This window comes from Anopheles maculipalpis, chromosome 2RL, assembly GCF_943734695.1.
Source record: "Anopheles maculipalpis chromosome 2RL, idAnoMacuDA_375_x, whole genome shotgun sequence".
Lineage (NCBI taxonomy): Eukaryota > Metazoa > Arthropoda > Insecta > Diptera > Culicidae > Anopheles > Anopheles maculipalpis.
In genome coordinates, this window is record NC_064871.1 from 7,107,066 (window position 1) to 7,122,967 (window position 15,902).

At 45.1% G+C, this 15,902-nt stretch overlaps 1 protein-coding gene across 1 annotated transcript; it reads left to right on the forward strand.

Moving 5' to 3' along the window:
• Positions 1 to 8,050: 8,050 nt before the first annotated feature.
• On the forward strand, positions 8,051 to 10,675 carry LOC126557200 (mucin-5AC-like). The gene is made up of 3 exons (XM_050212885.1): positions 8,051 to 8,207; positions 8,288 to 8,537; positions 8,604 to 10,675. The coding sequence occupies exons 1-3, from the start codon at positions 8,163 to 8,165 to the stop codon at positions 10,556 to 10,558; spliced, it is 2,250 nt and encodes a 749-aa protein (XP_050068842.1). The 5' UTR covers positions 8,051 to 8,162; the 3' UTR covers positions 10,559 to 10,675.
• The last annotated feature ends 5,227 nt before the right edge of the window (positions 10,676 to 15,902 follow it).

The window sequence follows — 15,902 nt, forward strand, 5'->3', positions numbered from 1 at the left end:
TCGGCTTTCAATGACGAGGGTGTGTATGTGTGTGAGGGCAAACAAACGGGCTTTCTGTTGCTCTCTTCTGTAAGCGTTTGCCACGTGATTCACTTTTCGTTTGGTTTTTCACGTGAAGAATGAAATCCGTTTGCTAGTCCACAGTGTTTCAGATTTGGGACCGTCGTATCAACTTTCCGTTCGGGCGTAAATGGTCTGAAATGAAAGAGAGAAGGAAAGAGAGATGTAGAACAATGTGTTTTAACGTGTGAGAATAAAACAAAATTGACGTAAGAAAGGTGCAGAAAGTATAAAAAAAGCCAGTGCTCCAACAAAACAACTTTCTAAAAAGGTAGAATAAAAGTTTTAAACCAAAAAAGATAAAGAAAGAAGAGCATAATACATTCTCCGCGCGTATGCTGGAGGGAACGAAAATCTTCCACCCGAATCATCCTTTCCTGTTTGCCGATTCCCGTTTCCAGTGGGTCTATTTTTCACCATCAAAGTTCAGTGCAGACCAGGATCCGATGCACCAGGAAACAACGCAGGACGAGCGAGCGAACGAAAATTGAAATTCAATTTTTATCCTAGCTCGTGATGGCCTGCGAAGGATCGGATCTTTTTCTATAGCTACCAATTTTTGCTTCTTTTTTTTTACTCTATTTTAGAGTCAAATTTCGTATGAGAATGTGTGGCGAAGGTTGTGCACTTCGTTCCTGAGAATGTGTTCAAGGGAGAAAAATCACTGAAAAAGAAACCACCGAAAAGCGATTACGAGGGTACGTGACGGTGACAAGGGTCAGTGATTAAATTTGTCAACTTTAATGCTGCAAAACCCCGATGGAAAAGGAAAGGATGCAAGTAAGATGATCGAACCTGTGTTTTAGTTATCAACCATCATTTTCGGTCGGATCTTGTTAGATGTTAAGGAATTTAAAATGTATGAACGATTCTACATGAATCCTTGCAATTTGCTTTAAATTTTACTGTATTCGAAAGAAAACAGCAGCAAAAGCATCTCTATTGTTTTCCACGATGTCAACGACTACAAGGTACTTCATTAACTCCTGTTTCCTTTAGAAAACTCTCCCAGCCGATCTCCACGTTCAATAGTATCGATCGTCTGGCGGACCACCTTCCTGCAGGCGTTTAAATAAAAAATCATCCCAACATCCGCACCGATATTCCGGCGCTATATTTCGACCCGGAACCCTGTGTTGCAAAGCTGCTTCAACAAACACTTCACACAGGCGCATCACACGGCACTGAACTTTATCGTACCGAAAACGTGCATCGGTGCAATCTTGCCGCATCCGACCCAAGCGTTAATGGCAGGATTCGGTTGCAACGGTAGCAGCCGATAAAGCTTCCCCATCCTAGTAACAATGCAGCAGCTCGTCGCTCGCATGACGTCGTCTGTTCGGTGTGTTGTGTTGTTGTATAGTTGTGCAGCTTTCGCCTTAAGCCTGCCACTGATGCCTGAGCAAAGTTGGGTCTTAGATCTGGCAATAGACTTCCCTGTTCCGGCTCGCCTCCCGTCCTCTCCTCCTACCGTTGCAAAGTGTTGAGTGGTGTGTGTGTGTGTGTATGTTCCTCTCCCTACTTGAAGACGTTTGCTAGCGGTGTAGCTTGTTGTGATGATAAATATTTTGTTGTCGCTTCCGGTCCAGCAACACACACCTCCTGCTCGTTTGCATAGAGAAGCAGCATCATGAACATTCGTCTCATTACGTACTAGAAACGGTACACAACGAGCCCCAACTAACCCGACTAATGTGCTGTGAGAAAACAAAAACATCTCCACTTCTCGGTGCTCGGTGTGTTTGTGCCGTCGCTTTGTATCGCTGCAGTGACATTGTTTTTTTGCTGCGGAAGTCCGACACGCCGGAAGCTGGACGTGTGAATAAGAAAACCTACTTCCGCTTTCGTTATGATAAGACGAAAAACAAGGAAATTCTAAAATTGTGAAACACTCTCGGAAGTTATCTGATTTCGAGTTTTATGATGCATGTCTAGTGGCCGGAACATACGACTGTGGCCCAACAGAAGTTGGGCCATTTATTCGGTTTGCTACAGCCGTTTCACGCGCGTTAGCCCGAAAAAGGGCTGCAGACACACATCGGCCACACGGTCGGCGAGAAGGCCCAGGCCCGTGATTTATGTACTGGAAGAAGGTCGTTATCTTACGATGGGGATTAATTTGTGTCAATAAAAAGAAACGATCGCCTGTACCCGGGCGGTCCAGTGTTGACGTGTGCCGTGGAAGGCGGTCGGTCATTTTCGTGTACGGAGCGAATCTGACCAGCACCGCATACCGGTTTCGGAAAGGTCAGCTTAATTGTATCCACATGGGAGCCATCCAGCATGTGCTCGATGGTTTCATCCCCTATTCCGATATGGTGTATGGTGATATTTTTAAACTGGAAATCTACCACCATAAAAGGCCACCATTGTGTAACATATGGCCGAAAGCTGAGAACTTTTGGGAAGCTGTGTGTCTTGCCGTATCGCGCGACAAGTAAAACCCACACGGCCAAGTAGGGAAGAAGCAACAAAATGGTGTACCAAGTGATTGATATTTATTTCATTTACTCGACCGTCACATAATAAAATGGGAAATGGTGTTTCTTGCCCAAAGCAGCAAAATTCCAATTGAAAAGTGCATGATAAAGCAAATTCCTTGCCTTAAAATAAGACACAGAAATAAAACACTTAAAAACCCAAAACCGAAGCAACGTCATTTTTCATCTACCAAAAACCGGAAACAAAACCTCTTCCCGGGAAGGGTGCTTGCGATCGACACAAATGAAGAACAAATCGATGGGGCTTCTGTGGCGCAGTGTGGCAAGGAAGCGAAGGATAATTGCAAACAAAAATTAGTAGGTCAAGAATCCACTTGCGTGTGTGTGTGTGTGTGTGTGTGTGTGTGATGTTGGGAAGAAAAGGGAAGCGAATGGAGAACTTCAAACTGAAAAGAGAATTAAAAAGAAAAGAAAACGGAATCACCCAGAGAAGATGGCTGATGCTGTACGTCCATCTTTCGGTTGCTCTAATGTTTCGTTCTTTACCCTTTGCTTCACACACTCACAGCAAGAGGGCAGTGTGCCATCACAAATATGGCCACGGAAGCGTGGGCGAACCGGCTTATAATTAATTGAATTTGTTAAAGCGGAAAAGCGCTTTTGTTGAAATGGATGTTTTAAGGGTCGGTTTTTTTTTGTGTGCTTTTTATGCATTTTTCTTCCAACGAGGTGTTCTTTCCTTTTTGCGTCATCACAGCTACACAATCACATCACAGCATGTTTTCACGCTGGTATACTTTGAGAAAATGGCGGAGAAGAAGCATCGAATCAAAAACTGTTTCAACGTAGCTGCTTTTCGTTTGTTACGCGCTTATGTTTGAGTAATAATAATTTTGTTTTAAAGTATATTTTACCCGTGAACTAATATACTGGATGGAATGGAATAATGGACGGAAGAAAAGAGAATGCAAAAGAAAAGGATTTATTTTTCCCTGACCTGGAGATCATTAGTGGAGAGAAAGCAAAAATGATAAAAAATCGATTAGTAGCTGCTCCAGTAGACTCTACGATCAAAAATGGTAAAATGGCTGTAATTAACAGTATCTTTTGATTGTTACGACCTGTTTCGAAAGCAATTTTCTTCCTCTTGAATTTAATGTTTTATTCCTTCTTTAAAAAAAAAAAAAATCTACCACATTTTAGCCCCCTCTTGTGGCAGCCCTTATCATAAAGCATTCACAAGCTGGAGGCCGTACTGTTTCTCTATAAAAACAAACAATTAGTAGATATACAATCACGTATTCCATTCTCCATGCATTATCGTTCCCAGTCGACGATCGTAAGACTAGAAACCGGTGGCACATAAACCATCGCACAAACCTGGTACGGAAGGACGCGGGAGATTTTCCACCCCAAAAGCAGGCTGCCAACTAACCAGCCGACGCCAGCATTAGCTTGATTTCCCCCGAGAACTAATTACATTACGGTGTGAAGTGGAGCGAAAAATAAAAGTATGATCCGACCGTGTGTATATGTGTGTGTGGTTTAAGGGTAGCGGGTTGCAAAATCCTTTTCCCATACGCGTCCTTGCACTCACACATACACACACGCGCGCGCAAACAAACCCACTAAAATAACGGTTGCTATTTATTCAGACCAATATAGTTCGCTTGTAACGGTCACAGTCCCATACTATGCGATGCCGACCGTTTCGGGTACATTCGAAGACTGCGCTGTGGAGTCGCGTGAAGGAAGCAAGAAAGCTAGATTCTGACGAGGACAATGGGTTTTGGGTGGAAATTCCAATGTGCTTCGTGTGGAAATGCAAATTATTTGCTCCATTTGGCACTCGGGTATGTTAAATTTTCTCTAACCAATGTACTAAAAACATTGACACACACACACACACACTCAAAAAAGGCACACATTTGATGTTGAGCAAATTAATTGAAAAATCACTCAATAAAATTAATACCATTTCGAAAGCATGTGGGACTGGAAGGCTTCCAAATGGCAACCGAACGAACGAATTCACTGACACCCTTTGAAGCTTATTAAATGGGAACGAGTGCACTCCTTTCCTTCATCGACGGCCAAACCTCCGCAACGTTTCGAATTGTTCATGGCACAGGAAGAATAATCGAACGTAGGCCCAGCGAATCATAAAAATAGCTTCTTCACATTGAAAGCCATTTTGGGTCTTAACAGAAAGCAACCTTCTAGCTGTTGCTTTCCTTCGCTTTTCCCCGTGGGTGTGTGTATGTGTGAGTGAGAGGGTAGAAAACTTAAAACCGAAAACCATGCACACACAAAAAACCCTCCTCGCACAGCCTGTGACCCAGCTGCTAAACCCTAGCAAGAGGGGAATCCGAAACAGAGTTGTTTTTATCCGATCAGTAAAAGCGTCTTTCGTATACTTGCTACCAAAAAAAAAAAAAAGAAAAAAAAAGACGAACAAAAACAAAACAGCAAGTCGTTTCGTAACCTTAAACTGCTTCGCAAGCAGCAAATTCGTAAAATTTTATTGTTTACCGATAAACCGCAACAACCATAACTTTTCCATTGGTTTGAGAGCGTTGCCCATGTATGTATGTGTGGGTGAGAGCATTTTCGAATCGAGGACGACAGTTTTGCGCCATTTTGCACGTTCCGTAAACTGGTTTCGGTACAAAAGGAACATGTGATGGGGTGAAGGGAAAGGGTTTGGCCTTTTTTTTTTTTGGGAGTAATTTTTATAAGTGCATTGGTTCGGTACGGTTGATGCGAGCGGAGCAATGCTAACACCGGCCCGTGTAAAGGCTATGAAAAACTGAGTGAGAAAGCTTTCGAAAGCGGGGTTGCCTGTGTTCATCCTGACGGCTTGCGAGCAGTTAAAGTAAAACGATCATATTTTCATTCATCAAGCGTGTCCTTGGTGGAATGTGGCGGTGAAGTGGTGTCCGCTGCATTTGGCATAAAAATGTAAAGGATGAGCTTTTAGGATGTTTTACTTTCGAAAACAAATGCTAATAAACCTTAAAAAGGACAATTTTTCATGTGTCAGCATTTCATAGCTTTAGGCGTTTTTCTCTCATCAATTAGCTTATCTGTAGAGCAAGCCCGGAAAGGATCAAAACAATTAAAGAATTCTTCTTAGTCAATAAAAACTCTACAATTAGAATCTCTCAAACACAAACCAAAAACCGATTATGTCCAACAAATTCCAGAAACGCACCAAACGATCAACCTTGTTGATACTGATTTGTTCGTTACGGTCCCGCCGTAGCGTAGCGGTGGTAATTCAATCATCTTGTTTTCTGAACCAGGAGCTCTAGTTACAGAGCACGCCGTGGAACAAGAGATGAAACTAACCCACAGATTTAAACAAACCCACACCGAAAGACACAGACCGTTTCGGAAGTGTGATAGCCCCGATCGAACGTTGATTGCACTCAAATAGTAAACTTCTGTTTGGGGTTTCTCTGCTCAGTTCTGGCCGTGGTGACATTCTGGGTTCGCTTCTCACTTACTGCACACCCTGTAACTGTGCCTGTTGGCAAACTTGCTAGATGCGGAGCACTGTGCCTTGCCTGCCCGGAGTGCAATTGAAGCATCGGAAATCACGGTACAGTCTGGCTGACAGCGAAGAATCGTGTCGACATGTCGGTAAAAATAAAGCGGTTGATTCTGTACGTTTCCGTTCGTGCAGGTTTTTTTTTATTTGCCTCCTCTGTCAGGTAAAACTCATACGGTAGAGGTTCGTTTACCCATCGGAAGTATCATGTACACAGGCTAGTTGGTAGAGAGTACGGTACACGTGTTGAAATTGAGATGGAACCAGGTGCTTCGTTGTAAGGTTGTAAGGACACATAATCAGACCATGTCCGTTCGGTAAAAGAAGAATTGGACAATTTCCTATGCAGAAATTTGGAAAATGTTGGTCACACAGGAAAACCTCATACTAGCGAGCCGGGGAGCAGAACGAGCAGAATAAATTTCAAATTAAAACCAATGACATCCAGAGTTCTTGCTTTCGGAGCAGTATTTCCGGTACACACACATACCAGGACAACGACGAGTGGGACGAGGACGAATTTTTCCACCAGCTCCGAACAGCTTTAAAACGACTTTAAACTACACTTTGTTCCAAAATCTTGAAGCAAATTGCTTTCCAATTTCTTCTCCGTACTAATTTTAAACCCTTCACCCCCGCTTTCAAGTGTCGCATCGGAATGTTTGTGTCAGAAACTTTTCTCGCATCATTACTCAAAACCCGCAAGACGGTAAAACACTTCCTTTAGTGCTGCTGAAATCGAACGACACAGTCCCCGGCACATCGAAACGGGATGTGGGCGATTTTCGCTTACTCAGCTAAAATGCTTTCCATTCGACCATATCCTTCGCACCCCCGCAGCTCACAGCAAACTTCCATTCCGAGCAGTTTATTTAACTTGCTCATCATCGATATTTTCCATCGCGTTGGTTTTTGCGGGTAGGGGAAAACCCTTCTGTCCCGAAACGCGCCAACGAATGCGTTTAGGCTCACGCCCGAGGTAGGACACAATCGATAGTTACAGTTTCGAATGGACTATTTTTAACGTTCGCTGCTAAACGGACCGGGGGATTCGATGAAACTATCGCAAAAGAAAGCTGCGCACCGGCACGGAAGGATGTAGTCAGCGAAGAAATGTTTTAGATGTTTTTTGTGCGCTACGAAAAAAAAGGGTTCTCGGTAAGATGGGCTAGCTGGCTAACCGATTCCGATGAAATGGACTGAAAGGAAATCGATTTCCAGTCCCATTTTTTTGCTCGTGTGCGTGTGTATGTGACGCCGTTAACTTGGAGCCGCGCAGGGAAGATCCAAAAGATTGTCACTTATTTATGTTAGACGAAGGAATTGAATCAGATAACCCAAAGACCCATTTCGAGGCACACTCATGTATTTAAGAATATTCGAACACAGATGATCGTTTTCGGCATCGGTAATCAAATCTACCGGCTGAAATTGATTTCATCCACTACTTATGAATAGATTTGTTATGATTTGATTACGAACGCTTGAGATAGCACCGTGTGCCGTTGCCATTGTACTCAATCACCGGAAGAAGGGAAACTTTTCAAAACCAATCTTGTGAATGTGTCTTCTTGGAAAAAACGGCGTTACTCGGTAGGGTTGGGTAGATAACAATCCTAAATAGTAGCTTATTTCGATTTACTTAACAAAATTCATCGAAAATAGATAACTTCCTCTGGCAAACCGTGTGGGTATGGGATAGACTACAACTGGCAGATTCCATCAGAGTGTCTAGGTAATTGAGTCATCTCCTGCTCGACACCTGCAGAGAGATTAGAGTGGAAGAGAGTGAATCCAAAGCAAACAGTAAGGGACGTTTGTTCGTTACTAACTAGACCATTTTATCTGTTGTTGGTAGCAGCGTGGTGCGTCTTATCATGCATCAAATCGTTCAACTATCGTCCGGTCTCTTATCTGTAAATAGTGGATGGCCCTGGGATTAAGCAGCTACCGAGAAGCCGTATGAATGCAGCTTCCCGGGGAAGTTGCAACAGTCGTTTAAATAAGCACAACCTAGACCCGTCCAGCATCAGTAACGAAACGACCCAGCCTACAGCAAGTCATTTGGGATCTGGATTGCAACCGTAACAGTAACAACCGCGTGCAGTATGGACTTTGTTTTCCGAGCATTCTTTTTGCAGTTCCTGCTATTCGTAAGTGTTCGCGGCGGTGTGACTGCGTTAGCGCTTTGAACTATAGACAGTTTCTGCTGCTCTCTGCCTACTTGCTACAGGGACTGCTGGTGACACACGTACGACCGCAAACCGGAGGAACCGACTGCCATGGCAAGGACTACCTGTGTCTGGACGATGTTCGATTTCAACTTTGTGTAGATTATGGTGATGGGAAACCGACGACCGTTAACGATGAGGTGCAGGTCTGCCCGCAGGGAACGTTCTGTAGCAACAGTGGACACTTCGAGTGTGACTCGTTCGTGCCACCGTCAACCACGGCGGAACCTCACGTTAATGTGGATGATGACGGTAAGATTGGCTTGTGAAGTTTAATTTGTTGATGTACAATACTTTGAGTTTGATTTCAATTCTTAGCTACAGCACAGCCAGAAACGGAAGAAAACGCTACGAATGCGCCAGAAGTAGAGGTAGAAGATGCTACCCTGCCTGAAACGGATGCGCCTGCAAGCAACCCTGCTACAGAAAGCACCAACGATGAAGCTACACCAGCAAACCCCGAAGCAAGTGGTCCACTCGAACCGGTCGAAGAAGAAGTCGCGGTGGTAGAAGATGAGCCTGCGCAAGAATCTTCAACCGCCGCCGTTGAAGCGGAGACTAACGAAGTTCCGGAAGATGAAGGTGCAGTTCCATCGGAAGGTACCGAATTACCGGAACAGACGGAAACGACCGTAGCATCGACGGAGACGGTCCCAGCGCAACCCACGGAGGAATCAACATCGGCCCCCGAAGAAGAAACGGTCGAAGCAACGACTGCACAATCAAACAATCCGGAAGGTGAAGAATCTCCCGTAGAAACGACACTGGCACCAGTTGAACCGGAACTAACCAATCCACCGGCAGAGGAATCCACGACTTCAGCTCCCGTAGAAACAACGGTTGCACCGGCGACCGAACAAGAACCAGCTGCAACGGATGCTCCCCAAGCAGAAGTTAGCGAAAACACGGAATCGGTTGTAACGACCGAAGAGGCCGTTGTTTCGGAATCGAATCCAACGACTGAGGTTTCAGAAAACACAGAAGCGGTAGAGCAATCTTCCACGGATGCTGCTGAAGTCGTCACGACGGAAGAAAGTTTGCCATCGGAACAATCAACGGAGGGTGTTGCAACTGAGACCGAAGAGTCGCAAGACTCATCAACGGCCGCCTCAGCATCTGAAGTGCCTGAGCAGCAGGAAGAAACGGAAGCACCTGTAGAAAATGGTAGCGAAGCTCCCGAGACAACTGATGGGCCACAAACGGAGGAACAGGAAGGTACCGAAACCGAAACTTCTGAGCCTTCGGTCGATCCAGAAGTGACAGAATCAACTTCCGAGCCAGAGGCTTCCGTATCCACCACTGTAAGCTCCGAACCATCAACGGAAACCGAAGCTCCAGATACCCCTGAGGAACCAGAAACTTCCGAATCGAGCAGTGTCAGTGAGGAACCTTCTGAGACAACCACCACCACCACTACCACCACCACTGTCCCTTCAACTTCTAGCCCCGAAGAAAACTCGTCTTCCGACCCTAACACCAGCGAGTCCGGTTCCAACGAAGGATCCTCTGCCCAGGACTCCACGGAAGCCCCGTCCGCTGAATCCGGTTCCGAATCGAACGAAAGCAACCCAACGGTACCGCAAGCTCCCGGTTCCAGTTCATTCGTGTGCCCTGCCGCAGGTCGCTTTGCAAACCCTACCGACTGTCACAAGTACTACGTCTGCTTCTGGCTACCGTTCGGACTGTACAGCCTCGAGCAGAATTGTCTGGCGGGATACGCGTACAACCCGACGCTGGAACGGTGTACTGCCGACCAGAGCGTTTGCTTCCCGGGAGAGTTTACGTGCATGGGACCGGGTCGCTTCCCGGATCCAACCGATCCGACCCAGTATTTCTGGTGCGTGTGGAACATGTTCGGTGGCTACCTGCAGTACAAGATGCAGTGTCCGTTGGGCCAGGTGTTCAACCCGTTCCGTGGTCGTTGTGCGTTTGTCGTAGCGGGACGTGCGCTTCCGCTGCCGGATTTGTTGGAAGAGGAAGAAGGCGTTGCAGTTGCTGAGGAATCGACTCAAGCGGATAGTGCCGTTGTGGAGCCAGTTCAACCAGCGGAACCTGCGGTGGCACCGGTCGAAGAACAACCGAAGTTGAAGGTAAAGTTCACATGCCTGGAAGAGGGTACGTTTGCCGATCCAAACAACTGTGGCCGTTATTTCGTGTGCACCTTGAAGAAGCTGGACAAGTTCAAGAAGAGCAAGTTCAAGTGCGCTGCTGGAGAACGCTTCGATCCGCTGGTGAGCATGTGCGTTGCGGACGAGGATGCTCTATGTGAGTAAATGCTAGGCAAAAGAATCTCAAGCTAATGGCTAGTTAGAAGAGGCAGTGTATCAGAAATCGCATTGTACGTGAATAAACTATTTATCGATAAATTTTCATTTCTGGCAAGTTAGAAACCACTGACCAGTAGGCTGTTTTGGGGACAATCATGAGCTCAGTTGATGACACAGATAGGGTGTGAAAGGGTTGTCAAATTAGTGAAGACTCTTCCGTAAATGATACAATTCAATCAACAACAGCAACCCATTGCAACTGTTCGTAACTAAATTAATCGATTATCTCCACAAAACGCAAGAGTCCTTCAGACACTCTATCTCACTCCAATTTTACCCGTAATGATTGTGTGCGTAATGGCAAACATTAATTTTCCGCCACATTTACGTCTGATGTAGCCGGATGTTAGCCTGAGGTTTCCTGTGCGTGTTAGATAAAAGTGATAAAACTTCAAACAATCTAATCCGCCAGATTCACCCAACCATCCTAAACCAGCCCAAACAGGGATGGTGTGATAAAAGTGCACTTGCAAATGACACTGCAATTGCAATCACTCACCCGGAAGTGTTACGCTGCGCAGCGAGTGTACTCACGGGTGCGATTGTTGTAGTACGGGGTGAAAGAAAAAAAAGGACTGCGAGGACCGGATTTTCCCACGCGTTAGAAGTTTACCGGGGTGTGTGTGTGTGTGTGTGCAAATATGCTGGCGTATGTCAAACAGAACCTGGTGGCAACGGCAGTGGTGGCACCAAGCGGCAATGGATAAATATTTGATGAAGCGTGTTTTTAATTAATTTTAATGGAAACAAAATAACCTCAATCTATCGCATGACAATTATTGGTGTGCGAGTGTGTGAGTGAGCGTAGGTTTCTCTTTTTTTTGTTCCGATGTTTGTTCGGTTTTCCGTTCCGGAGTGTGTGTATGTGTGTGTTTATGTATTTTATAAATGTTGTTTGGCTGTAGTGACTCGTTTTGTGCTTATGTTTTCACACGGTTTTATCACTGTTATTATAATTCGTTTTCTGATGGACATATTACCTTTTATCATCACACATTTCTAGTTTTTGAAGCCTACTTTTTGTCATTTTCTTCTCTCTTAGTAAGTGTTTGGAAATACAACACATTTAATAATTATATTCACATTGCACACAAAAACACACACAAAACACATTGTTTTTTAAAAATTAAACAAACAACGATGACCTGACATTTATATCCGTTTTTCCCTAACAATGCCAGCACGCAACCCATTAAAGACCGGTAAACACTGGTCACTTCCCCGTTTGCATTCAGCAAGCTGCACGATAGCACGATGCTTACTGTACTGTTATCATCATACCCGCAAGCTACACACCAAACGAGCAAAGGGATGCTTGCTGATTGTCCCCGACACCTTCGGGAAATTCGAAAACTCCACCACCAACGAACCGAATCGCATGTGCCATCAAATCAACTACCCCGAGTCTGCCGCCCTCCCCCTCCCCACACACTGCCCTTTATCACCCTTCGGCTGTACTTTGGTGGAAAAACAAAATCCAATCAAAACATCATAATTCGCGCCCCGCCAGATCCATCTCGGGGTTTGTCTAGATTGGGATTGTTTTTCTCGGGGTATGAAACTGCGTGGAAACTCTAGCCCGAAGGTTATGGCTTGTGGATTTATAATCCCACATTTGGGTAGCGCTCTCCGTCCCGTGGTGGGATCTCTCTGAGATCTCTGATGAACTTTAGAGCAAGGATTGAAAGAAAGAATTTCGGCTGTGAGTGGCGCTACACAGCAGCGCACGTGTAGTACAGCAAAAATCTCGCTTTGTTTGTTGGGTGTTGGTGGGTAACCTTGCCCGAGCTTATAAGGGATCAACGGAAAGGGACGCTTGTGGCGACCTAGCGCCCGAACGAACAATGCGAAACACAAATGTTAAATAAATCATTCAAACTTTGGCGACGGTGAAATTCAATTACGATACATCTCGGGGATAGGAAAGAAATCGCACACACGAGCTCACGAATGCTGTGCTCCTATGTGAAGGTTTAATCCAATCGCACAGTGGGTTGGGCTGTGAGCTCTTGGTAAGCATTCGTAAAATTTTTGTTTGATTTCATGTAAAAAGTAAATGAAGTGCTGAACAATAATCGCTCGTAAAATAGCTATGTGCTTTCATCAAGAAACGTGCTGGTGAATTGCATATCTTTTCGAGATTTCGAAATAACCGCCGTAGCTTATGCAATTTGTTTGACATGTTTTTAGCTGCTATTTTGAGGAAATTCAGTATTCAATGTGTTACATTTTTTTCTGTTTTTAATAGGAAATTTAAAGCGAAAAAATAAAAAGATCAATAAAATATTGAGCTAAATTATGCCACCAAACACGTGGGATGATTTCGATGGAAATATATTCAATCATACGCTATATCTCATTGCTTCCTCACTGTGTGCACTGCCATAGTCATGGCAATGCGAAATTCTTTCCCATTTTTCGTTCTACGGGGCCCTTCCCCTTCCCCCTCACCCTTGGCACGAGTCAAGGAAAGGATTCCTGCAGGGTGTGTTTTCTTTCACCACAACTTCATACAAAATCCCCTGGATGATGCTAGTTACGCTGGAGCAACCGACCGAGCATCGCCATCCTCTGTGTGTTTTCATATCCCATAACCAGAGAAATATGATTTGCCCAAACGAACGAAAATCGGTGGTTCTTTGTTCGGTTGGTGAAACCATGGGACCATGTCTTACTGGGGAAAAAGGGTACAAGCATAAAATCAAATTGAAAGTCGACGGTAAAACGAACCGAAATCCCTACCGTACGAAGTAAAAATATTCACTCGCCTAAGCTTGCTCGCTTACATGCGCCAACCATTTAAGCCTTCCCACGAACATGCTGCTTTTGGTTTTTTTTTGTGTTCCGAACTTGGAATTGAAAATAATTAAGGATATGGCGGCCATCCTCCGCGGACTACTATCATCGTTTCATTGTAAATTCATACGATGACGTCTGATGCGTCTAACGTTTTGCTGAGCTGAGTTGGTTTTTTCCCCGTTTCCATAACGAAAAGCTTGACCTTTGCAAAGAACAGTTTGTCATATTTGAATGCTTTTCTCAAGATAAACATGAATCCGATGGTGTTTCTGCCTTCACAGCTTTTTTCTCCTTGTTCTTCTCCTGTTATTTTACGATCAATACGCAGGGATGTGTGCTTGCGTCAGCAATACCATTTTATCATCGAAAAGCCAGCTGCCAGTCGCGGGACTGGGCTCGAAGGCTTTCGGCCGAGCAGCAGGACGCAAAGCAAAAGCTGTTCGCTCTGCCAAAGCAAACACCCGACCCGACAACATGCCCCAAACCTGAGCAAAAGGAGACCGGGAACAGAAGAAGTGACAGCACATCGCGGCGCAAAGTGGAACAACAAATAGACGGATTTGCTTAGCACACACGCACACGCTCGCTCTGAGGCTTGGAAGTCAACAATGCATTGAAGACGCTTCCGAATGCGGTCACGGGCTTGAACCGCTGGGTGGTGGGTATTTATTTTTCGCCCTGTTCGCTGTTTTCTTGTCTCTTGTTCATCCTGATCGTGCTTCTTTAGAATTCGCACGCGTGGATAGTACTTATAGGGGCGCTGTGCGTTGGTTTGTGGCCGGGAGGTATTCTGTGTCTTTTCCTGGAAGCAGGACACAATCATCCGGCACCACCTTAGCGACGGAGCTTGATTAGAAACGCATTCGAACGCTTTCCCAACGTTCCCGGGATATGTCCGCCAATCATCCGTAGACTCCCCCGAAATGGACCGACCGGAGCGGAAGCGGAAACGGATACATAAACGGAAGAAAAACCTATCTTTCCCTGGGTTGCGGTGCCCACCGGTACAAGGAATGAAATAAAAGAATGAAGTAAAAAATGATACATACATGGGACGTCACTCGTACAAGTGATACGAGCAGGACGTCGTGAAGTGTGCCCGCCGGGCGAAAGGCATTGTATGCGGCATTGTGTGCTTCATTGTTTGTTTTGTGAGTGCCTCTCAAATTCAGCGATGTGTAACTGAAATTGGATTATGTTGAAGGACCGCCCCGTCCCCGATACGCCCACCCAGTTTCCGGTGGCCCACCCGACTGACCCGCTTTCCGAACGCTGAATAATGCATGGGCTGGGAGTATGAAAATATAATTTTATTTCCTCCCCTTTCAACACACACACACACATGTGCGGGAAACGGCTTACTAACTGAACGAGTTTTCCCGGACAGAAAACGTTCGTTCGAAGCCGCTGAAACAGGGCTTTGGGTTGTTTTTGCGAGATTGTTACTGCGGAACGGTACAGCGAATGGGAGGGGTGGAAAACCGCAAAATTTGTCACATTTGCCACGTTTCGACCGAGGGCACTTACGTGCCTCACCATCATCTCCTTTTGCCCGTCGAAAGCAAAAGTTTGATGAGCTTTGGAGCCGGGAGCAACACTTCGGTGGAAAAGTTTTGCTACCGAAAGGTGTGTCGTTTATTTGGCGTTCTTAATGCTTCCTGGTAAATTTGCCTCCTAGCAGAAAGTTTGGCTGTAAAACCGGACCGGAGATGATCGTTATTTCACCGGATCGGTATGAATCTGATAGAATTCTAACCGATTTGCGTGGCGCGTGTTTGTGCGTTGTGTCGAAGGGAAGTTTTCTAGGAAGCAATGGCGTAATGTGTTATAAAACGTGCATCACAGGCTCAATTATTCATATTTTGACGGGTGGAAAATTATTCCGCTTATATGTAAAACGGTACGAACGGGTTTTACATCGCAAATGGTAGTGAAATGATGTTTTAAGAATTGATTTGGCGCCCACATGTATGGAATTAGAAGATTATTTGAGATTTACTCGATGAAACGAAGCGAACAGATTATTGATTTCATTTCGGGATTTATACTTAAAATAGAATTGTTTTAAAATTTCGTATTTATTTCTCTTCCGTAAAATATGTAGCCCTAATATCCACAACTTCGTCGATGTGATTGCCTTTCGGGTTCGCATCATATTCCCAGAACAAATCGCACGACCCGTTGTAAAACTTTAACCTCTCCCCGACAGGAAAAGATCTATCCGCTGCGCACTTAACCGCTTCGGATCCGAAACATCAACCTTATTCAATTTCAGTCATTAGGCTAAATGAAACGGTTTTGACATGCGGTTGACCGGATGCGGCCGCTTTTAGCTACGACCGGAATGGAACGTGCTAAACGTTCGCTTGCCCTAGCTGGTAGGCGGAAAATGAAATCCAGGACACGCTCGTATCATTTTATCGGAACGAAATTGCTTCCATCAATCAAATTATACCTGGAGTGATCCAGGGGAATCATCATAAATTAAACC